This window comes from Myxine glutinosa, chromosome 2, assembly GCF_964187855.1.
Source record: "Myxine glutinosa chromosome 2, kmMyxGlut1.1, whole genome shotgun sequence".
In the NCBI taxonomy this organism is placed as follows: Eukaryota; Metazoa; Chordata; class Myxini; order Myxiniformes; family Myxinidae; genus Myxine; species Myxine glutinosa.
In genome coordinates this window covers 121,993,334-122,017,255 of record NC_136262.1, presented here as the reverse complement: position 1 = coordinate 122,017,255, position 23,922 = coordinate 121,993,334, and the positions used below count along the sequence as shown (strand labels likewise).

The following is a 23,922-nucleotide window of genomic DNA, read 5'->3' as shown; positions in this document are numbered from 1 at the left end:
GATGGATGGAGGTCTCAACAATGGATGGAGGTCCTAAATGCCAAACAGGAAATCAGAGCTGTCTCCCTTGACATATCACGTGCCTTCGATACGGTCTGGCACCCCGCTCTGCTCACCAAACTCTCCTCGTATGGTATCCATGGAAATCTCCACACATGGCTTGCGGACTTCCTCTCTGGTCGTAGTCAACGTGTGGCCCTGAATGGATTTCTCTCATCGCCCCTTCCTGTTCTGCCTGGAGTTCCCCAAGGTAGTGTTCTGGGCCCTGTGCTATTTCTGGTCTTCATCAATGATCTCTCTGACTCTCTGGAAAATCCTCTCTATCTCTTTGCTGATGACTCCACTCTCTGCCGCTCCATTCCTCATCCCTCAGATCGGCAGTCTGCAGCCTCCTCACTCTCTGCACACCTGGACAAAATCACAGACTGGTCAAACAAGTGGAACATGTCTTTCAATCCTGACAAATCTCACACTCTTACAATGTCTCTCCAAAAAGACCGACTGGAAAACCCTCCCATCTACTTTCTCAACAATCCTCTCCAAGATGTTCTGTCGCTCAAGCTTTTGGGTCTCACTATCTGCCATGATCTTTCTTGGGAAAACCACATTTCCAAGCTGGCCTCCAATCCAGTCGCCGACTGGGCATCCTCCGTCGTGCGAAGTCTTTCCTTGGCACACCTGAGCTCCTCACCACATACAAGGCTTTCATCCGCAGCTCAATGGAATACTGCTCTCCCCTCTGGGCTGGTGCTCCTGCCTCACACCGAGCTCGTCTTCACGCTGTTGAAACCAAAGCGTTCAGAATCATTGGAATCTCCTGTGATGAAGCTAACTCCGAGGGCCTTTCACTCTCTCACCGCAGGCAGGTTGGTGGTCTTTCTGTCTTCTACCGACTCCTCTCCGGCCTTGCTCCCCCAGCTCTCTCTGTGCTCTGTCCCCCTAATATTCCTTCAGGTCGCACAAGATCTGCCAGCAACCCTCTTATGGTTAAACTGCCAAAATCAAGACTCTCTGTTCACCTTCACTCTTTCATTCCACTTTTCTCCCACCTCTGGAACAAACTCCCCCACTCCCTTCAATCCCACTCCTCCATCCAGGTCTTTAAAACAGCTGTTCACCACCATCTCTTATCTTCCCCCATCCAAAACCTTGATCTTTTCTACCCCCGCTAATTCACCCCAGATACACTTTTTCAAAATTCCAACTTCTTTCCTGGAAGTCCTTGCAGTGTCCATATGTTTTATACCTCTCCCACCTCCCCCCAAGCCTTCTCCCTCCCACAGTTCTCTCGATGTGCCTGCTCTCAAATGTTGTGTTTGTGTCCTTCACCCTCTCTCCCCATCTTGTGTACCGCTCCCCTTATGTTGTTTTGTGTGTTGGTTTGTGTCGGTTTGACTTTTTGTGTGATTCATGTTAGCTCCTTCACGGGCGTAGATCTTGTATACAAAAAAAAAAGAAGATAAAAAAAAAAAAAGAATCTGTCCACAACTTTTTGAGATAGTTTGTTCACAAACAGACAGGGTTGACAACATAACCTCCATCCACCTTTGGTGGCGGAGGTAATGATGATGTCATCGTTGCCTTCATTATGACATCATAATTCGACAAGTACAAAACTTCTGATCAATATGAAATTGCTTGAGCGTCATCTCGGGATAAATTGGTGGAGAAAAGAATAAATAATGATGACGCCATCAGTCATGTGGTTCGGCCGCCATATTTGTTAAAACACAAAAGCCTTAAAAAAACACCAAAAGCATGTCCCAGCAAGGGTCTGCAATATGATTTCTTTCTTATTCTATTTTATCTTATTTTTCAAGAATAAATATTCCGTCACTCTTGAAATGGTGACTTATTTTATTTATGCATTTTTGTGCCGATATAAAAATAGATGTTAATTAATTTTATTCCGAACTCAATTCATGGTGGCAGGTCACATTTGTATAAAAGTAGAAGTTCATCTTGTTTAAGAATTATCTGTGCAAGTTTGAGAATGTGTACAATGACGTGTGTTCTAATTCCAGTTATGCTCCCCTCAACTCCATCTCCCTGGTTTTTAATTTTTTTTTCTCCCCATATAATCCCCAATTTCTCCCCATTTCCCCAGTCTGAGGTTCCACCAACCCCTATCCCTTATGCACATACCCCTCCCCTGCAGCCTCTTCCCACCTTCCCGACAAAGACTTCTCACTCGCGCTGTCCATACCAACTTCCCGCCAATCAACAGCAAGCTCGTACCACCGCTCGCCCGCCGGCTCCTTCACCCAATCAGATAGCTCCACCGAAGGGCGCTTATCACCCATCCAAAGCCTGTCACCAAGCTGCCTGCCAGGGCTCGTACTGCCCCAGCCTCTCGGACTTTGAAGCTTATGGGACCGGCAGTGCGCTCGCTCCGACGTTGTCCTCGAACTTGACTTTGGCCCCTCGCCCAGACTTCCCCACCTTTAACCAGGCCACCGGAAGTTTTAGTTTGGCATGCCTCCAACAGCTCACCAATGGATTGATGGAAACGCAAAGATTTGCAGCTAGCGGAGGTGCTACGGCTGCTGGCTTTGGGGGCTTAGGAGGTCCAGCCAGCAGACTTGGACAAGGGGGAGCACAACCTGGACGACAAGTAAGACCAGTTTCATCAACATGTTGATTGATTACTGTTGAAAGTAGTTGCTGAAGAAAGTCAGTTGTTGTATCTTTTTATCTTGTGTTTATTTTGTAAAACCCGTTTTTATTGACGTCCTCAATTCAATAGGTTTGGTTATATAATGGGAACCAAGTGCTGTGCAAAATGTATTTGGCGTAGTCCGGAAAGGGGGAGCTTGACCACCTTTAAAGAGTACAAAGGTGAGCGTTGCACCAGTGTCGATGAAGGGATTGTTCTGGCTGTAGATGTTGCACCACACCTGAGCATTGATGCAAACCATGAGTGACACACCAAGCAAGACAGGAAAAGCCAAGGAGACATCTTGCTTGCTAAAAAATTCAAAGTTCTACAGACCAAAATGAAGGAGAAACTTTGCTTTCCCATTGCAGTTTTACCTTGCTTAGTGCTCAGGATGTGTTCCTGGAAAAGGGAGCGCTTATCCAAAATGCGCTAAAATGGATCATTTAGGTCAGAACAGTCTTTTGGGACTGCCACTGGGAATATGCCACCCCGTGCTACCTGCCGCATGGTCGGGTTGTCGTGAAAGGTTGTGAAACCCTGTCAGGACTTAAAACAACACCTGACAAAGGGTGGGTGACCTCCCTTCGGGAGCCAATCGGGGTCGGAACATTGATTTTTTTTTTTTCCACTTGGCCGAGTTACCCCCTCCTGCACAGTGGTCCTGCAAGGTGGTTTCCTCGTTTCAGGACGAGGTGGAGGTTTAGCTCACATTTCCTCTTCCTTCTCTTTGTAGCCCTTTACAAATTAGTGTCGATCACCCTTGCTTAGGGAGAACTTCAATAATAATGAAAAATCATCACACCATTGTTTGTATGGAGACGCATTCCTGACAGCGTTATTTCCGACTCATGAGCGGTATATGAGGGCTTCAATAGGCAATAGCACGAATAATAATAATAATAATACAGATACAAAACATTATTTCATAAAATAAAAGGATTTTTGTTTTTATTATATTTGACAACAATAAATAAGTATTAACAAAAACATTAAAAAATGTATAAACATCAGTAAAATTTCATCAGTAAATAAGAACTGTATTCTGTCGTATATTATAACACCTTTTTCTTCTTCTCTAAAAGGTTGCTTTCGACTTGCTCACCAAATCTATTCATCCCAAAAAAAAATTCCATTTCTTAGGCCGAAAAAAATATATTGCTGGTCTCTGGTCAGACCAAAGTTCCAGAATTGATGTGGCGACGTGGTTTTTTTTTTTGGTTTTTTTTGAAAAGCATGGATTGCACATATAGAGGTGTTTTTTGTGTCCTCATGCCTTGCGGTCTTCCTCATCTGCCGTGGCGCCGTCCAGAGACAAATTTATTAAAGACGGCCAATGGGACTGGTAGGCCTTTTTGTAAATAATGAACACAAGCGTAAGTTATTTTAAAATGTATTTATTCTGAAAATCATTAAGTTCTTCAAGCATATTATAGACTGCCATTTCGTTCTCGAGATCGCCTCGCCGTACCGTCAAACATTCCAATGCGTCACCGTCAAACATTCCAATGCGTCAATCGCGTCAACACTGCGCATGCGCAAGTGGTCTAACAGGCCGATGGTCTCCCATGATCTCTTCTCCCAGTCCACCAGATTATCACAGACACTTACAACTTCATGACAAACGAGATAGGATCCAGGCCTCACTAACGAGACCATCCGCAGCTCTCTAGGCCTTCCGGTTGCTTCACACGAACCCGACAAAGAACGTCTTCGTTTCAATAAATGACAATATCCAGCCGATTGGATTCATGACGTCACGGCACACAAAACTACTCATATCTTTGGAACGGCTGGTTGGATTTGAATAAACTAAACGAAGTTTTGTCGAGCAGAACCGTGCGCGAACGTCGATATCAATGGCGACCCTCACAGACCCGTATTTCCCGAGATAACGCGCCGGCCCGGCAACAACAGGCACTCGCTGTTGTAGGTACCGTTGGAAATTTGAAAAAATAAAAATTGTTGATGCGCATGGTCAAAATCGATGCGCGCGCTGACCAGAGACCGGAAATATATTTTTCTCGGCCTTACAGTGCCTCTTTTCTACATTCCCTAAACTCTCCTGCACTCCACCCCCCATCCAGCGTCCTTAAACGTATTTTTAACTCGAAGGTCACAAGAAACCCATTTTGCAATAATTGTTCGTTTCCCATTAATCGTACACTTTCCAAAATCCAATCTCACCCCTCCCCTCCAAACCCATCACCCCTCCCCTCCAAAACTTCCCCATCACCCCTCCCCTCCAAAACTTCCCCATCAACCCTCCCCTCCAAGTCTTCCCCATCACCCATCCCTTTCAAATCTTCCCCCTTGCCCCTCCCCTCCAAATCCTCCCCATCACCCATCCCTTTCAAATCTCCCCCCTTGCCCCTTCCCTCCTAAACTCCCCCCCACACCCCTCCCCTCCAAGACTCCCCCTTGCCCCTCCCCTCCTAGACTCCCCCCTCACCTCCAAATCTCCCCCATCTCCCATCCCTTTCAAATCCCTCCCCTTGTCCCTTCCCTCCTAAACTCCCCCCTAACCCCTCCCCTCATAAACTCCCCCCTCGCCCCTCCCCTCATAAACTCCCCCCTCGCCCCTCCCCTTCAAATCTCCCCACCCTCATTTCTTCTCCATTTCCCCCCTCACCCCTCCTCCTCAAAGCGTCCTCCCCACTTCTTCCCCCTTCCAACTCTCACCTCCATCTCCCCCAACCTCCTGCTTCGCTCTTCCCCCTCCTCAAATAACACCTCATTGTGGCTCACCCAATCACCATCAAACCTTTTGTCCGCCCCATCCTTCCCTTTCTCCGAGCTATTCTGAAATCTCTTGACACACCTTCAACAGCTCTCCCTACCTCTTCTTCCTCTTCCACATCTTACCCTACCCCTCCTCCCCCCTGTTCTGTATCCGATGCTCCCCCTTCCTCTTCATTAACGGTATGGACCTCAAACATCCGGGGCCTTCGTTCAAACTTAACTGATCTCTCCATACAGGTTGCTTTTGACAAACCAGACGTGATCTGCTTAACAGAAACTTTCCTCCTTCATGATGTCTCTGATTCCTTAGTATCTCTCCCGGGTTACTCCCTCCTCCGGTATGATAGGACCTGAGCCTCGTCCTGGAGGTGGGGTTGCTATCTTTATCAAAAACTCTCTTCCTCACTCGCCCTGCACTGCACTCTCTCCACCTCACCCCCAGGAATACCTCTGGCTACGGCTTCCCCTTCGCTCCCACCTCTTGTTCATATGTGTGTTGTACCGTCCACCAAACAGTGATGACTCCATCTACATCTCGCTGTCTGATAATATGGACCAATTTCTATCTACTCATCCCAACTTTCTCTTCCTCATATGTGGTGATTTCAATTGTCACCATGCCAGTTGGCTGGGTGTGGGTACCTCTCTCACCAGCCATGGCCCCTCAGCAAAGGACTTCTGCGACTCATTGGGACTGACACAATCTGTCAATTTCCCGACCCGGATCTCAGTCAACGGAGCATCTTCTCTTCTGGACTTGGTTATGACTAACTTTCCTGAAAATGTCTGCTGCTCTTCTTCTGCTCCAATCGGCTCATCTGATCATGTGCTTGTTAAAGTGGACATCTCTCTGACCATTCTCAGGGAGCCTCCTCAGCGTCGACGAGTCTGGCATTTCACTCAGGTCAACTGGCACGGTCTTCAAGCAGACATCAATCATCTGGACTGGTCTCCCATCTCTACCACCTCTACCACCTCTGACATCAACTCATCGTGGGAATTCTTCCAAAGTAAATTGCTCTCTCTCATGCACAGATTTATCCCATCTCGTCTTCAGTTGTCATTCCCTTCCTCCCGTCCATGGTACACGGAATCTTGTGGTGAGGCTGTTGCCCAGAAACAACTTGCCTTCGTCTCCTGGAAAGCAAATCCAACGGAAGGAAATCTTATTTCCTTTCACAAAGCCCGAAACAAGTGTGTGTCCACCCTCAGGAGAGCCAGGAAACAATATCTCTCCGTTCTCAAGACCGAACTCTCTTAGCTGTCTCCCTCTTCCAAATCCTGGTGGTGTCTGGTCAAATCTGTTTCTGGTGTTTGTTCCCTCTCCATCCCCTCCCTTGCCTCAAACAGCTACACAGCTGACTCCGCACGTGAAAAAGCTGAATGCCTCAACTCTGTGTTTGCCTCTAAATCTTGTGTCCCAAACCCATCCCTCTCTGTACCCACCGTACCCAGTCGTACCCAGCTGCTCCTGGACTCTGTGTCCTTTCCTCCTGACAAGGTGGAAAAGTTTGTCAACCCTCGACTCTCATTCTGCAAATGGACCTGACGGCATCAGCCCACGTGTCCTAAAATCCTGTTCTACTCTTTCACTCCCTCTCTCTGTTCTCTTCACCCTCTCTTTTGCTCAAGGTCAACTGCCATCTGCTTGGAAATCAGCCAACATCACCGCTTTACACAAAAAATGTGCAAAAACAGATCCGAGCAACTACAGACCAATCAGCCTTCTCCCAATTATCAGCAAAGTCTTGGAATCCATCATTGCTTCGGATATGAAATCTTTCCTCTTCTCCAATGGCTTGATCTCTGATCATCAATTTGGTTTCAGATCAGGTCACTCTACTCTGGACATGCTGCTTCTGCTGTCTCAACAATGGATGGAGGTCCTCAATGCCAAACAGGAAATTAGAGCTGTCTCCCTCGACATATCACGTGCCTTCGATACGGTCTGGCACCCCGCTCTGCTCACCAAACTCTCCTCTTTTGGCATCCATGGAAATCTCCACGCATGGCTGGCAGACTTTCTCTCTCATCGTAGTCAACGTGTGGTCCTGAATGGGTTTCTCTCATCTCCTCTTCCTGTTCAGGCTGGAGTTCCGCAAGGCAGTGTTCTGGGCCCTGTGCTTTTTCTGGTCTTCATCAATGATCTCTCCGACTCTCTTGAAAATCCTCTCTGTCTCTTTGCTGATGACTCCACTCTCTGCCGCTCCATTCCTCATCCCTCAGATCGGCAGTCTGCAGCCTCCTCGCTCTCTGTTGACCTGGACAAAATCACTGACTGGGCAAACAAGTGGAACATGTCTTTCAATCCTGACAAATCTCACACTCTTACGATGTCTCTCCAAAAAGACCGACTGGACAACCCTCCCATCCACTTTCTGAATAATCCTCTCCAAGAAGTTCTGTCACTCAAGCTTTGGGGTCTCACTATCTACCATGATCTTTCCTGGGAAAACCACATTTCAAATCTGGCCTCCAAAGGCAGTCACCGACTGGGCATCCTCCGTCGTGCGAAGTCCTTCCTTGGCAAACCTGAGCTCCTCACTGCATCCAAGGCTTTCATCCGCAGCTCAATGGAATACTGCTCTCCCCTCTGGGCTGGTGCTCCTGCCTCACACCGAGCTCGTCTTCACGCTGTTGAAACCAAAGCGTTCAGAATCATTGGAATCTCCTGTGATGAAGCTACCTCCGAGGGCCTTTCACTTACTCACCGCAGGCAGGTTGGTGGTCTTTCTGTCTTCTACCGACTCCTCTCCGGCCTGACTCCTCCAGCTCTCTCTGGGCTCTGTCCCCCAAATATTCCTAAAGGTCGCACAAGATCTGCCAGCAACCCTCTTGTGGTTAAACTGCCAAAATCAAGACTCTCTGCTCACCTTCACTCCTTCATTCCTCTTTTCTCCCACCTCTGGAACAAACTCCCTCACTCTCTTCAATCCCACTCCTCCCTCCAGGTCTTTAAAACAGCTGTTCACCCCCATCCAAAACCTTGATCTTTTCTACCCCCGTTAATTTCACCCCAAATCCTCTTTTTTGAAATACCAACTTCTTTCCTGGAAGTCCTTGGTGTCCTTGTGTTTATACTTCACCCACCCCCCCCCCCCCTTCCCACGCCGCCTCCCCCCAAGCCCTCTTCCTCCCACACATTCCCGATGTCCCTCACAAATGTTGTGTTTATGTGCTTCCCCTTCTCTCCCGATCTTGTCTACCGCTCCCCTTTTTATATACTTTGTTTGTTTGTCTGTTTGATTTGTTTGTGTGATAAATGTTAGCTCTTTCACGAGCCTCGATTATGTATACAAAAAATAATAATAATAATAATAATTGCCGTCGCTCTGACTCCCCCGACACAGCAGAAGTGTAAACGAGGTGGGAGAAGCTTAATACAACAACAACATGCATTTTAAGGCCATTTTCCCTGCTAGAGCGGGGGTTATTAGCCTTACGGTCCCCATGATAATCTTCTCCATTTTGCCCTATTTTCTGCATCTCTCCTTGTTATAACCCCCTTGCCCGCATTTCTTCTTCCACCATCTTTAGCCAAGTCTTTCTCAGTCTTCTACATTCATTTCCATCACTCTTCTCAACCAGTCACTTTCATCCTTCCTCAACACATGACCAAACCATCTCAACCTGTTCCTCTTCACAGCATCCATCACAGGCTCTATTCCCATCATCTTTCGCAATTCATCATTTGTCTTCCTCTCTCTCAATGATACTCCGCACATCCACCTAACCATTCGCATTTCCACCCTTTCCAGCCTTCGTTGCTGCTCTACGTTCATTACCCATGTCTCGCTCCCATAAATCGTAACACTTCTCACAAATTCAGCATACACCTTTCCCTTCAGCTTCAACGACACTCCCCTCCTCATCAGCATGCCACTCAGTTCCCGAAACGTCTTCCACGCACATCTCACTCTAGCAACCGTTGCCGAGTCTGATCCACCTTCTCAATTCAGCATGTCTCCGAGGTAGCAAAATGTTTTCACACCTTCCAGCTTCACGCCGTCTCCAAGATCCAACTCAACATTTCCTCCATCTGCAGCTCCCTCTGTGCACACCTTACATTTGAATGTAGCTGCCACACTGGTTAATGACCCTCTCAGACCACTACATTTTTGATGAACCCACTCAGCGCACATTGCACATTGAATGGCGTTCACTCCGCCACCCTTCTTGCACACAGCACATGGCCACTTCCCAGTTCTTTCCACCTCACCACATGCTTTACCACTTGCCATCACCTTCGTCTTTCCGATATTCACCTTCAGACCTTTTGTCTCCATACATTCCTTCCACTTGTTCATCTTTTCCTTCAGTCCATCCATACTTTCCGCAATCAACACCAGATCATCTGCATACAACAACTCCCACGGTAAACCCTCCTTTACGTTCTGAGCCAGCACCTCCATCACAGCTACAAATGGTAGTGGACTTAGTATCGACCCCTGATGCACTCCCACCTTCACCTCAAACTCACCACTGTTCCCGTCCTTCGTCCTTACAGCTGTGCGCGCTCTTTTGTGCATTGCCATCACTACTCTGATCAACCATTCCTCCACTCCTAACTTCCTCAATGCCCATGTCAATACTTCGCGTGGAACCCTATCGAATGGGAGAAGCTTAATCCTGCTGTATAAACGAAGGCGGACTAAACAGCGCTGATTGTCTCAGAGCATGTGCAATGTGCACACAATACAAACAATGGTCGTGGGTGCATTTACTTGGCGAGCGCTGTTATGGATGTAAAATGTTCCTCCAGGATAGCTCCAAACAAGTTGGTATTGTACAGGTCAGTGCTCAGTGAGGTTGGCTTGCAAGATGAGCTTTGTAACGTGGTTAGCCCAGAAAAGATCAGGATCAGAACTGACCATGAGGTGGGTTAGTTTGATGATCCTGTCCCAGTGAAGGGACTTCTTGAAATAGACCTCCTGTTATTTTTGCTCTCGAGACCTCATTCTTTGAAACTTGGAGCATCCTGATCTCTCATTTGAGATTTAGGTATCAAGTGTTGTGGAGTGTGATGTACAGAGTGTGAATGATTCGGTGTGGAGTGTGATGTACAGTAGTTTGAATGAATACAAGTGGAGTGTGATGTACAGAGTGTGAATGATTCGGTGTGGAGTGTGATGTACAGTAGTTTGAATGACTACAAATGCAGTGTGATGTACAGTCGTGTGAATGATTCAGTGTGGAGTGTGGTGTACAGTAGGGTGCACAGTGCACACGGTGCCCCCATATGAGCATATTGCCCTGTCCCTGTTTTTATTTTGTTCCAATCATTAAAATAATAGTCCTAGTCAATTTTTATGAAAATTGGACTCTATTTATGTGTCCCAACATTCACTTGAATATTTCCACAAAAATGGCCATAAGCCACCATTATAACAATATTATGGTAAATAGGCTGTCTTTAATTCCAGCACTCGTATCATTATTTGTTGTTGTTTTTTCTTGAGAGTTCAATGTGAATTGACTTACCTGTGTAAAGTTGTAAATAGAAATGCCAGGGATGAAATGTCCAGACAGTTGCCATGGAAACTGCTGCTAGATTTGGGCTATTTTTAGACATGCACAGTCTAGACATTGTCTAGACATAACAATGCAGACATAATATGAGCTGATTGACTGATCTGCTCTGTAGCAAGTATATGCATTATGCAGGAACTGATCCTGATGTAGCTGACATGTTTGCCTTTGGCCTGTCATGACACAGATGCTATTACCCAGTTGTAGATATTGACACACATTTGTGATACGTTTGTGTGCACTGCCAGAATTACTAGCAGAGAGGAAATATCATGGAGGAGGATAAATCATCACAAGATGCTGGTGTTCTTGATATCTGCTCAACTGATGAACTCCAGCATGAATCTACGCCAGGCTCGCCAGCAACTGCAGCAGGATCTAGTAGAATGAAAACAAGAAACTCTTCTGAGATATTTGCACTAGGTCAATCGATCACGGACGTTGATTCAGAAATAACTGGATCTCGCTTGCCTACAGCACTACAGGTCCTTCGGTGTCTGATATTCCATATACAGGATGGATATTCTCCCAACAAAACCAAGTGGGATTGTTCCAAGCTGGTGCTTGCAAAGATTCAGCCTTTTTATGAGAAAGCAAACGTTCCTTTGATATGTGATCGCAAAGCATGTGAAAAGATCTTGAAGCTGCACGATGAGAACTCCAAACTAAGACAAATCCCCAAAAGTCGCCGTGACATGCCAACTGTTTTGAGCAAAGTCCATGAACATGAGCAGGATCTTTCCAAAACATTCCCACTCTGGCCGCTTGATGCTGAAGAGAAAATGAAAACTCCTGAGGACATCAAATTCCTGCAGTCCATGAAGACAGATCGTATTGCTAGCTTTGGAGGCTTTGACGCTTCCCTCGCGAAACAGAAACAGAGATCAGAACAACGCAAGCTTCTGGACAGACGAAGGCAAGAAAAGGCAGAAGCTGAGATGGCGGAGTTAACTGCTACAGCAACATTTGAGAGCAGTTCTGATACTGATCCTGGTGACACCGAGGATGGAGTGGATCTCTTGCCAGGAACCTCTATGGATACACATCCGAGAAGAAAGCACAGACGAGTGGTACATTCTGGGACAGAGGCTTTCATACCTCATAACATCATGAAATCCCCCAAAATGGTTGCACTTGCTACCAGAATGAAGATGACTCCATCACAACAGGCTGCTTTCACTGAGGCATTCGTCCAGGAAGCTGGAGGGGATGTGTCCAAAGTATATACATCGTATGCTGTGGCTGATGAATCCAGACGAGAAATCGGAAAGCAAATAGCTGAAAGTTACCAGGAGAAGTGGGATGTTCCACAGTTTGCTTCTCTTCACTGGGATGGCAAGCTGCTTCCCTCGCTCACAAATAAATATGAAAATGAGGAGCGGCTGACTGTGGCGGTTGGAGATGTGACAGACATCAAGGTTCTTGGTGTGCCTGCTTACAAACCTGGAACTGATAAAAAATCTGGAGAAATCATTTCAAAGCTCACATTTGATTTGCTGTGCAGTTGGAACTGCACAGACTCAATTTGTAACATGGTGTTTGATACGACCGCTAGCAACACAGGGCATGTGTCCGCAGCATGCATTCAGATACAGGAAACCCTAGAACGTCCACTTTTGTGGTCTGGTTGTCGGCATCACGTAGGAGAAGTCATTCTTACGCACGTGTTTGAGGATCTCAAGATCGAGACATCCAAGTCTCCAGATGTCATGCTGTTCACTCGTCTCAGGAAAAATTGGAACTTGGGTCCCCATGAGAGCGATCAGCCACTGCACCGAATACAGTTAGCGTCATTTCCCGAGGAAGGTAAAGATCTAATTGATGAATGGCGTGCAGAAACCTTGCAACTCGTGACATCACAAGTTGACCAGAAACGGGACGACTACAAAGAATTTCTACAGCTGTGTGCAGTCTATCTCGATCCTGACTACCCTACTACAACATTCCAGCGTCCTGGTTCCTTACACGAAGCTAGGTGGATGGCGAAATTGATCTACTGTTTGAAAATCTGCCTGTTTGAGACGCAAATCCAGGATCTCCCATCTGGAACAATAACAGCCAAGCACCAGGGAAAGAAGCTCACAGAATTCGTCACCTTTGCAACACTCGTCTATTCCACTTGGTGGATGCAATGCGCCATCAGTGTAGATGCGCCCTGGAATGACCTCCTCCTGTACAAGAATCTGCTACGGTATCAGGAACTCAACACCATAGTGGCCAGTAGCGCACTGAAGGCGTTCAGTCGACACCTGTGGTACCTTACCGGAAAGCTAATACCACTGGCACTATTCAGCAGTAACACCCCAGCTCATGAGTGTCGCCTACTTGCAGACCAACTGCTCCAAAAAAGACCTGACGCACCGCGCCAGCTTCCTGAGAATCGTTTCGGAACAGGCTTCGGCAAACCAAGGTTCCCAACAGAAGTCAATCTCGGCTCAAAACTTGCTGACTTTGTCACTGAAGATTCATGGTTTTTCTTCCATGTTCTGAAGCTGGAAGCAGGGTTCCTGTCCCTGGATGTTTCCGAGTGGCCTGAATCAGAATTCTACAAGAATGCCTTGATCAATGTTGGAGCAATCAATGTGGTGAATGATTCAGCAGAACGAGGCGTGAAGCTGAGCTCAGACTTCTTGGCAGCTGCTCACGGTGAAGAGCACTATCAGAATGTTCTCCAAGTTGTTGAAGAGAACAGAAAGATGAGGCCCAATCTGAGAAAAAGGACAACTGAACCAGATGATAAAAGTCAGGGACAATAAAGTCATTGTTAGACCAAAAGTCATAAGCAGCTGATTCATGAGTTTGTTGCCTTTCTGTTTTGTGTATGTTAGCCAAATTGGCCATTATGTTCAATTAATACATTGTTGAATACATGTGTGAACTTGTGAAGGAATATAAAATGTACTTTATATCAATATCTGAACTATGTCTGTCATGCATTAATATTTTCTGTCGATGTTTGCTAACAAAATAAATCCCTACATGTGTCCTTTGTATGTATACCACCTATTTCTGTAAGCGTTTATTGCCGTTTATTTGTTTTTGCCAGTGAATATTCAAAGCAGTGGTGGGACACATAAATAGTTTCCAATCTTCTTGAAAGTTTGCCTGGCTTTCTTATTTTGGTATAGGAATACAATGAGACCAGGGACAGATTGATTCTATAAATATATATTTTTAAAGGGGCACCATGTGCACCCTAGTGCACCCTAGTGTACAGTAGTGTGAATGATTCAGTGTGGAGAGTGATGTACAGTAGTTTGAATGAATACAAGTGGAGTGTGATGTACAGTCGTGTGAATGATTCGGTGTGGAGTGTGATGTGCAGTAGTTTGAATGAATACAATTGGAGTGTGATGTACAGAGTGTGAATGATTCGGTGTGGAGTGTGATGTGCAGTAGTTTGAATGAATACAAATGCAGTGTGATGTACAGTAGTGTGAATGATTCGGTGTGGAGTGTGATGAACAGTAGTTTGACTGATTCCAAATGCAGTGTGATGTACAGTGGTGTCTTCTTCTTGAGTATGACAATATGGAGTGTGCTGAAGTTTAATGTCCAGGTTCTGCAACCATGTGGCTGCCTCAGGGCTGAGTTGGTGGAGGGATAAAAGTCCTCCTGATAGCTGGCGAGGATGACAAACAGTGCAGTGCACAAGGGACAGTGCAACGTGATGTGCTCCAGTGTCTGGATTCCTCCACAGTCACAGAGCGCATCTGACCTCATCCTCCATCGATGGAGGATGCTACCGCATTGCGCTGTCCAGTGCGGAGCCTGTTACGCCATTACGGGCTGTCCATTGCCTCCGTGGGAGTGTGAAACCAGGTGGAGCAGTGGTTGGATCATGTACAATATATTTATGAGGAGTTGTCGCAACCCCCCAGCAAGCCCTCTGCAAGTCGGCTTCGCTTTGACGGGCACCGGTAAGGATCTTGGCATGGTTCCATGGTGGTTTTCAGGACATGAGGCGCCAGCGCGATTGTTTAGCGAGAAGGCTCAAAGTGCGCTGCAATTTCGGTAGCCAAAATGCAGTTGAAGTATTGGGATGATGGCACATCCCTTTGGATAGCTGACGGAGCAATGTTGCAGAGAATAGGAAGCCACTCGGTCTTTGTTGGCTTGAGCGATCCAGACACTGTTCTCGTTGCTGCGTGTAACTGAACGTTGATGGCCATTGTATGGGCACTCGCTGACCAAACTTGCACACAACAATGCTGTTGAGTTTATGAGGGTAAGAATTGCTGTGCGTAAGGTGTCAGCACTGGCTGCCCACTATGTTCCAGCCAGTTTTCAGACGAGGTTTACCCGTGCCTTGACCTTCTCCTTGCATCTTTGCAGGTGTTCTTCATCGGTCAGGGTCCGCTCAAATGTAACCCCAAGGTATTTGGGCTTGGGGGGAGGAGGCATGGGATGGGGGGGGGGGTGGGGGGGAGAGGTGGGAAGTGTTGTGACAACGGAAGACTTTCGAGACTTTGAGAAGGAGCCCTCGGCAACAGGCTGTGCCAACAGGTCCACCCAAGGCAGTTGCCATCTTTTGTTTTCTCTGGAAGCCATCCTCGATTATGGCAGAGAGAGCAAGAACCTGATTGCAGGTACTGTTGCGGTTGGGCCTAAAAGCCCGCTTTGCTCACCAAGTAGGAACGTCTCCAGGGTGGGGGTTAAACGGGATAGTATGGCTCTCTCCATCAGCTTTCCCATCACTGATAGCAGGGCTCTAGGGCAGTAACTGCTGGGCAAGTCTGCAACCAGTTTTTAAGAGAGTGATAACATTAGCCTTCTTCCAGGCTGCAGGAATTTTCCCTGTTTCATGGATAGCAGTAAAAAGGGCCGCTGTGCAAGTATGACCCTTTTATCCGGGGTTTTTAAGGAATTTGGGGAAAAGTCCATCCGCTCCTGTGGCTTTGCCTTTTTGGTTGCCAACAGTGAGGTGTCAATGTCTTTCTTTGTATATGGGGCCAACAGGTGGCTGCTCAATGGGCTTTGGTGGAGGTTTCGGAGATAGTCCCTTTTTACCTCTGGCCTTAGTGGTTTGGAGGTTGATGTCGGAGGTCTGGAGGAGGTGAGACGTGATGGAATCAGGGGGTGACTCTTGGGATGGTAGCAGTGGTGTTTTCTTTGGCACCCAGTTTCCTCAGCAATGCCATTGCCTTGTAACTGCTGTGGGTGTAATCTGTTGACTCCACCAACTCCTTCCAGTGCTTCAGACGTTCAGTGTCGAGAGCCTCCATTAGTGCCTGCATGATGTCCGGGTTCCCAGTTTTGTTCTCCTTTCGGAGACTGGCCTTTCAGTCTCCGTTGTCCAGCAAGGTGTGTAGGCCTTGTGTACGCCGCGCGGCATGGTATCGGTGGTAGCAGAGAGGAGGTGCACAAATGCTGCATATTTAGCTGGGACAGATGGTATATCCTCGATCTTGGATTCAGCTGCTTTGGTGAATGTGGTGCAATCCACTTTCCAGAAGTTTTAGCATGGTTTTGGCTTTGAGTACACCAGCGGAATCTCGATACAAATGTGGACGACAGTGGGGCGATGTTTGCTTTTTGGGAAGGGAGCAAGAACTCTTCTTGATGCCATCGTTTGTCAGGAAGCAGAGGTCCGAATTCGTACCGGTCTGCAAGCATCCCGAGTGGAAGGTCTTTGGCTGCTTTGGGTCAAACAGTAGGTTGAGATTGGTCGTCAACGCCCAGTCAGTTGGCTGTTCTCCAGCCACATCATTTTCTGTGATGACGATTAAAGTTCCCGATGTAAACCGTGGGTTGGTTATGTTGGGGTAGGCCTGGTAATGCTCATTCTTGCATGGTCGGCATGTACACATTTACAACAGTGACACCACTTACCTTTATTGGTGCATATAGTGAATTGTTGTTTATGCTTTTGATGACAGTGCCTGATGCCCTGATGCAGGTGGTGAGGCCACGCTTTGCTGCGTTAAGAGGCCACAAGGTTGAAGCCTGCACTGTTTTTCTTTGCAGCATTTTTGTCATCCTTGCTGTGAATTTCCTGGAGTATGGCTGCATTGATGGTGTATTCCTTTAGGATATTTGTGAGGATCTCAGACTTGGGAAGTGTCAACCTCTCAACATTAAGTTTGAGGCTCCGGGGGAGGTGGGGGGGGGGGGGCAGGAAGGACCCACTGGTCGTGTTGTGGTCTATGGCTTTTGGCCCTGGAAAGGGCCTTTTTTTTAGCTTTATGCAGCTTCGGGCCGGTTTGTCCTGTGTGTCGGTGGCATTGGTCATCTGAAGACATTAGTCCTGATATTCAGAGTATAATCACTGTTGAGTATCATTTAACAGAAGCACCGCATGTAGGTTCTCATCTCGCTCGCGAGAGTAGTGTAAATGAATGGACATCATGATGTAGATGTGCAGTATTGTAGTTTGAATGAATCAAAGTGGAGCGTGATGTACATTCATGTAAATTAATCCGAGTGGAGCGTGATGTACATTCATGTAAATTAATCCGAGTGGAGCGTGATGTACATTCATGGAAATTAATCCGAGTGGAGCGTGATGTGCAGTAGTTTGAATGGATTGGGTTCATGCACGTGATATAATCCCATAAAAATGTGAATGAAATAATGTACACTATAAAAGGAGCTGTGTCTGTTTGTGCTATAACTTATGAACGGATTTCAATAAAACAAACCATGGTGGATTCAGGAAACTTCCCAGGAAGGTTGGTGTCTGGGCACGTGATGAAACTTCAAACACCAAACTGCGATGCTGGTAATCTCTGCACGGAGGGGCAGGATCTCACAGGAAATGTTTTGGTTTTTTTCTTGCCCCATAGATTAGCCATTGCAGCTTTGCCGAGGCAACAGAAAGACCCGTTTCTTTGTTGGTATTTTATTCGTATATTTAGTATATGTATCTGAGATTGGTATTGTTACGTTTGTTGGGGTAGGTGAAAGGATACCATAGTAGAGGTAGGATTGCGTAGTATTAGCATAGACCGTAGACACGTCGGAGACATTTTGATGTACATGAGCTGGGAAACTGAGTTTGAGTGTTTGTGTCACCACACCGAGGGTGGTTTTATGCGAGTTAAATAGGGCTTAAGGATAATTCCTCGTATGTAATTGCCTCCTGTGATTTTCCCTTATGTTTTTTTACATTCACTCGGCCAGCCATGCAATCAGCTCCATTAACCACACCAACCGACATGCCGACAGAGACCCGTATATAACGATCGATAAATAAACCCCGCCTCTGAAAGATCATAACAGGCAATTAAACCCCACCCATCAACCAGTAAAGAAAAGGCCACGCCCCGAGCTTTTGTGATTGGTCGTATGACGTCAGAGAACGAGAAGAATCTGTCGCTCTCTCGGTCTCTTAGCACGAACAAGAAGGGCGCCATTTTCCTTTGTTCGCGCTGGTGCGATTTGGCTCGTGAGCGGGACGCTAACCATTGTTTGTTCGGCTGGGTCGTGGAGTTTGTGCGCTTTGGAGGAGAAAGGAAGAGGAGGAAGCGTCTCTCTCTCTCTCTCTCTCTCTCTCTCTCTCTCTCTCTCTCTCTCTCTCTCTCTCTCTCTCTCTCTCTCTCTCTCTCTCTCTGCCGACTTTCGTGGTAGGCGGTCACGCTTTGTCTTGGGTGCGCTCGTGAGGAGAACGTGTGGAGTGGGGTGAACCTTTGCACCATTGGAGGAGGGGGTGTTGGTTGACGGTGGTGCTCTTCGGCGACGGAGGAGCTCACGAGCAAAACGAAGGTTATCCTGCCTGCTTGCCTCACGCCGGCGGCTCACAACGGGCGTGATTCAGCAACATCTTGTGCGCTTCCCACGCGGCAACTCAGGTTTGACGACCAGCAAGCTCCTATCAGCTATTTGGGACGCAAAGCTAAGTGCCGGCCGGCTTAAAACAAACCAATTTATTTTCTTTTATCATTCCCCTTGTGTGTGTTTTTGTGTCAGCTGGAGGGTTCCTCAAAGTAGCAAATACTGCAGTTATCTTACCTCAACATTCTTTTTTTAATCCAGATAGCTGAACATAATCCAGATAGCAGATAGCCGAACAGTTGGCGCAAACTGTTCGGCTATCTGCCACCCGTGATCTTAATCACCGGAGACAGGACAGTATTCCTGTCAGCGAAGGGATGGGTCTTGTATGCTAGTATCAAAGATACAAATGGCACTGCAAAAAGATACAAATAAATCCAATATGTTGTTGCATCACCATTACATTGTACTAAACATGAAGGGGTGAGTAATATACAGGTTGTCTACAAAGTTGCGCATCACAGGAAATTATTTAATTTTCTAATGCATATCTTTTTTAATATATTTTATTTCTTTATCAATTAGCCTGGATATGTTGCAGAACATTCAGAGAAACCTGCTTTTCCATTTACAAGCATGTTTTGAGATTGGTGGGACACATTTCGAACAACTGATATCGCCAACCTTACACATAAATGTTTTGCGTATGATGCGTGACTTTGTGGACACCCTGTAGAATCCAGTATATAGATGCACTACATGGCCAAAAGTATGTGGACACTCGAACATCACACCCGTATGTGCTCATTGAACATCTCATTCCAAAATCATGGGCATTAATATGGAATTGGTCCCCCCCCCCCCCCCAACCCCCCCTATCTGCTGTAACAGCCTCCACTCTTCTGGGATGGCTTTCCACTAGATATTGGAACATTGCTGCGAGGATTTGCTTCCATTCAGCCACGAGCATTAGTGAGGTCGGGCACTGATGTTGGGCGATTAGGCCTGGCTCGCAGTCGGCGTTCCAATTTATCCCAAAGGTGTTCAATGGGGTTGAGGTTAGGGCTCTGTGCAGGCCAGTCAAGTTCGTCACACAGATCTCGACAAACCATTTATGTATGGACCTCGCTTTGTGCACGGGGGCATTGTCATGCTGAAACAGGAAAGGGCCTTCCCCAAACTGTTGCCATGAAGTTGGAAGTACACAATCGTCTCGAATGTCATTGTATGCAGTAGCGTTAAGATTTCTCTTCACTGGCACTAAGGGGCTTAGCCCGAACCATGAAAAACAGTCCCAGACCATTATTCCTCCTCCACCAAACTTTACAGTTGGCACTATGCATTCGGGCAAGTAGCGTTCTCCTGGCATCCGCCAAACCCAGATTCGTCCGTCGGACTTCCAGATGATGAAGCGTGATTCATAACTCCAGAGAACGCGTTTCCACTGCTCCAGAGTCCAATGGCGGCGAGCTTTACACCACCCCAGCCGACGCTTGGCATTGCGCATCGTGATATTAGGCTTGTGTGCGGCTGATCGGCAAGGGAAACCCATTTCAGGAAGCTCCCGATCAACAGTTGTTGTGCTGACGTTGCTTCCAGAGGCAGCTTGGAACTCGGTCGTGAGTATTGCAACTGAGGACAGACTATTTTTACGCGCAACGCCACCACTTAGCGGCTGAGCTGTTGCTGCTCCAAGACGTTTCCACTTTACAATAACAGCACTTACAGTTGACCGTGGCAGCTCAAACAGGGCAGAAATTTGATGAACTGACTTGTTGGAAATGTGGCATCCTATGATGGTGCCACGATGAATGTCACTGAGCTCTTCAGTATGGCCCATTCTACTGTCAATGTTTGTCTATGAAGATTGCATGGCTGTGTGCTTGATTATATATACCTGTCAGCAATGGGTGTGGTTGAAACAGCCGAATACACTAATTAGAAGGGTGTCCGCATACTTTTGGCCATGTAGTGTACCTTGGGATGATGTGGGTAAATTTAAACGTACAAGTAGTGTACAAGGCCTTCAGAAAGTATACACACCCCTACCCCTGACTTCACATGTTGTTGCATCCGGAATTTAAAATGGATTGAATTGAGATTTTTTTGTCACTGATGGACATATAATTCCCCATAATGTTGAAGTGGAGATTTGAATTTTTTCAGAAATTTTTCTAAAATAGTTTTTTTTTTTAATGCTGAAATATCTTGTCAATAAGTATTCAACCCCTTTGCTATGACACTCCAGGTGCATTCAATTTCCTTAAATCGTCCTTAAGAAGTCTCCACAACTTGATTGGAGTCATTGTGTGTCCAATTCAATTGATTGGACATGATTTAGAAAGAAACACACCTTTCTATATAATGCCCCACAGTTGACAGAGCATGTCAGAGCAGAAACTCCACCATGAAGTCCAAGGAACTGTGCATAGAACTCCAAGATAGAATTGTGAGGAGGCCTAGATCTGGGGAATGACATAAAACAATTTCTAGAGTGTTGAAAGTTCCCAAGAGCACAGTGAGCTCCTTCATTAGGAAATGGAAAGAATATGGAACTACCCACACTCTTCCTAGAGCTGGCCATTCGACCAAATTGAGCCACTACAAGAAGAGTCTTGGTCAGGGAGGTGACTAAGAACCCAATGACCACTCGGAGAACGACAGTTCCTCGGCTGAGATGGGAGAACCTGTCGGAAGGGCAACAGTCTCTGCAGCACTTCACAAAATAAGGGCTTTATGGGAGAATGGCCAGACAGAAGCTATTTCTGAGAAAAGGCACATGACAGCACACCTGGAGTTTGCAAAAAAGCACGTCAAAGACTCCGAGCATGAGGCAAAATATTCTGTGTTCTGATGAGACCAAAATTGAAATCTTTGGTCTGAATGCAAAATACTACGTCTGGTGGAAACCAGGCACCGCTCATTACCCATCTGATACCATCCATACCATGAAGCATGGTGGTGGCAGCATCATGCTCTGGGAATGCTTTTCAGTGGCAGGGACTGAGAGACTGGTAAGGATAGAGGGAACAATGAATGAAGCCAAATACAGGCAAATCCTTGAGGAGAACCTGCTTCAGAGTGCAAAAGACCTGAGACTGTGGTGAAGATTTACGTTCCAACAGAACAATGACCCCAAGCATATGGCCAAAGCAACAATGGAATGGCTTCAGATCAAGAATGTGAAAGTCCTTGAATGGCCCAACCAAAGCCCAGACTTGAATACCATTGAGAATCTGTGGAAAGACTTAAAGATTGCTGTTCACCGACACTCCCCATCCAACTTGACAGAGCTTGAGCAAATCTGCAAGGAAGAATGGGAGAAATTCCCCAAATGCAGATGTGCAAATCTGATACAGATGTGCCCAAGAAGACTCGAAACTAATCGCTGCCAAAGGTGCTTCTACGAAGTATTGACTCATGGTGTTGTACCAATGCCCGGTGGCTTGAATACGAATAAATTACATATTTCTGTATTTCATTTTTTATTATTAGTCCCCTACCGGTGCACACCGGAGGGGGCTATAGGTTTGCACTCCGTCCCTCTGTCTGTCCGTCCGTCACGCAAAGAACAGTTTTCCGGACTTTTTTTCTAAACCCTTAATGCTAACGATTTCAAACTTGGCACATCGTTTCCTCATGATAAGTTACAGATCAAGTTCGAACTTCACGACGTTTCGATCATTTTTGACAAAGTTATGGCATTTTGCACTTTGGTAATTTCCCCAACAGTTTTCTGGACTATAATTTGGAGTGCGGTAAGTCAAAGCTGTTAATATTCCTTGTTTTAACTCCAATTTACATTCTGTTTCCACTTTTAGTGAGAAGTAGGGGTCTGTGCAACCATTCATCCTTTATTTGGTGCAAATTGGATAATTTTAGCCGAGTTACCTCAGACCGTGAGTTGGTAATTATATAATTCGCACAGTGCAATACGTGCAGGCTGCCCCCAACACTTTTCCGGACGACAGACTGCCGTGGGGGACATGTATTGCAGCGCAATACTCAGAATGCTTGTTTTGTAAAAAATTATATAAAAAAATTCCACCTTTAGTCCGGCAGCTAAGCTAAATATAGCATAACAATTGTGCATTTTGTGAGGAAAGCACCAAATTTGGCACACTAGTAGACTATCATATTATGAAAAGATCTGGATATTGGGCCATCTCAGATTCAGAGATTTGATTTTTGCAAGATTTGCAGATTTTGCAGATTTGCAAGCTGAGATTGCAACGCCAGGGACGGCCGACTCCTTCCTGCGAGCTGCCCACGTCACCCGCACAAGAAGAGCTCATCAAATCACTGCAGTGGCACTGCACATCCTGCAACACCGTGCGTATGAACGCCACTGTATGACATATTGCTGATGATGCAGAAGACCTGCCTGAGTTCGAAGACCGGTGTCCCCAGAGAGGAGAAGACATTCCCAACTTTCAGTACTGGGCAACTGTGCTGGAACTAGAGATGTTGGTACTGGTCTACGTGCGTTCTCTGCGGCAGGCTTCATTCACGATGTACCTTGCTGCCCTGACGGAACTGGTCCCATGGTTCCATGCCTTAGACCACACACACTATGCCAGGTGGGTCCCTGTTCACCTGAGGGACATGGTTGCGCTCCCAATGAAGCACCCAGATGTAGCCAGAGAATTCAGGGCTGGCAACTTCACTGTACAGAAGACGAAGAAGGTGTTCTCTTCGATCCCAATCGACCAGACGCATGAACAGAATAACGCCTGCATCAAAGGAGATGGTGGAGCAGTCGGCCACACTGACAACCCAAGTGCCCTGCGGCGTTGGATGATTGCCGGGCCAGAAGTTGCCAGAAGAGTTCCAAGATGGCCATCAACACTGGGGGAGGCGAGGGGACACACGTCATCACGACCAGACACCAAGTGTGCAGACCTCTTTCGCCAAGGATGTCCGCGCCCTTGTCAGCGTCATAGGGGAGCTTGGCAACCCCTTTGAGGAAGAGAGCATGGATCTGGTTGTCCTTGACACAAAGGAAATTGCAGGTCCTGCTGCAGATGAGACTGTCAGGAATGTGAAGAAGATTGGCCAAGAGCAGTTCCAGGCTTTCACCAGAGAATGCCTGGTGGAAAGGACCAAGCCAATTGATGATGCAATTCGTCGGAACAAGCTGAAGGTGTCATTTTGGAAAATGGCTGCCACAGCCATCAGGGGCTGAATTTGAGATGGCCCAATATCCAAATCTGTTCATAATAGGATAGTCTACTAGTGTGCCAAATTTGGTGCTTTCCTCACAAAATGCACAATTGTTATGC

General features: G+C 46.7%; 1 protein-coding gene across 4 annotated transcripts in view; it reads left to right on the top strand.

Annotated features, from left to right (window-relative positions):
* Window positions 1-23,922, top strand: part of LOC137421316 (uncharacterized) — a 137,119-nt gene that overhangs the window by 92,916 nt on the left and 20,281 nt on the right. For 3 of the 4 annotated variants that reach the window (XM_068107234.2, XM_068107236.2, XM_068107233.2), the window contains exon 16: window positions 2,108-2,614. In XM_068107234.2, the coding sequence (XP_067963335.2) occupies window positions 2,108-2,614 (507 nt within the window). The remainder of the gene's footprint in view (window positions 1-2,107; window positions 2,615-23,922) is intronic. The other variant, XM_068107237.2, reaches the window with a different exon arrangement.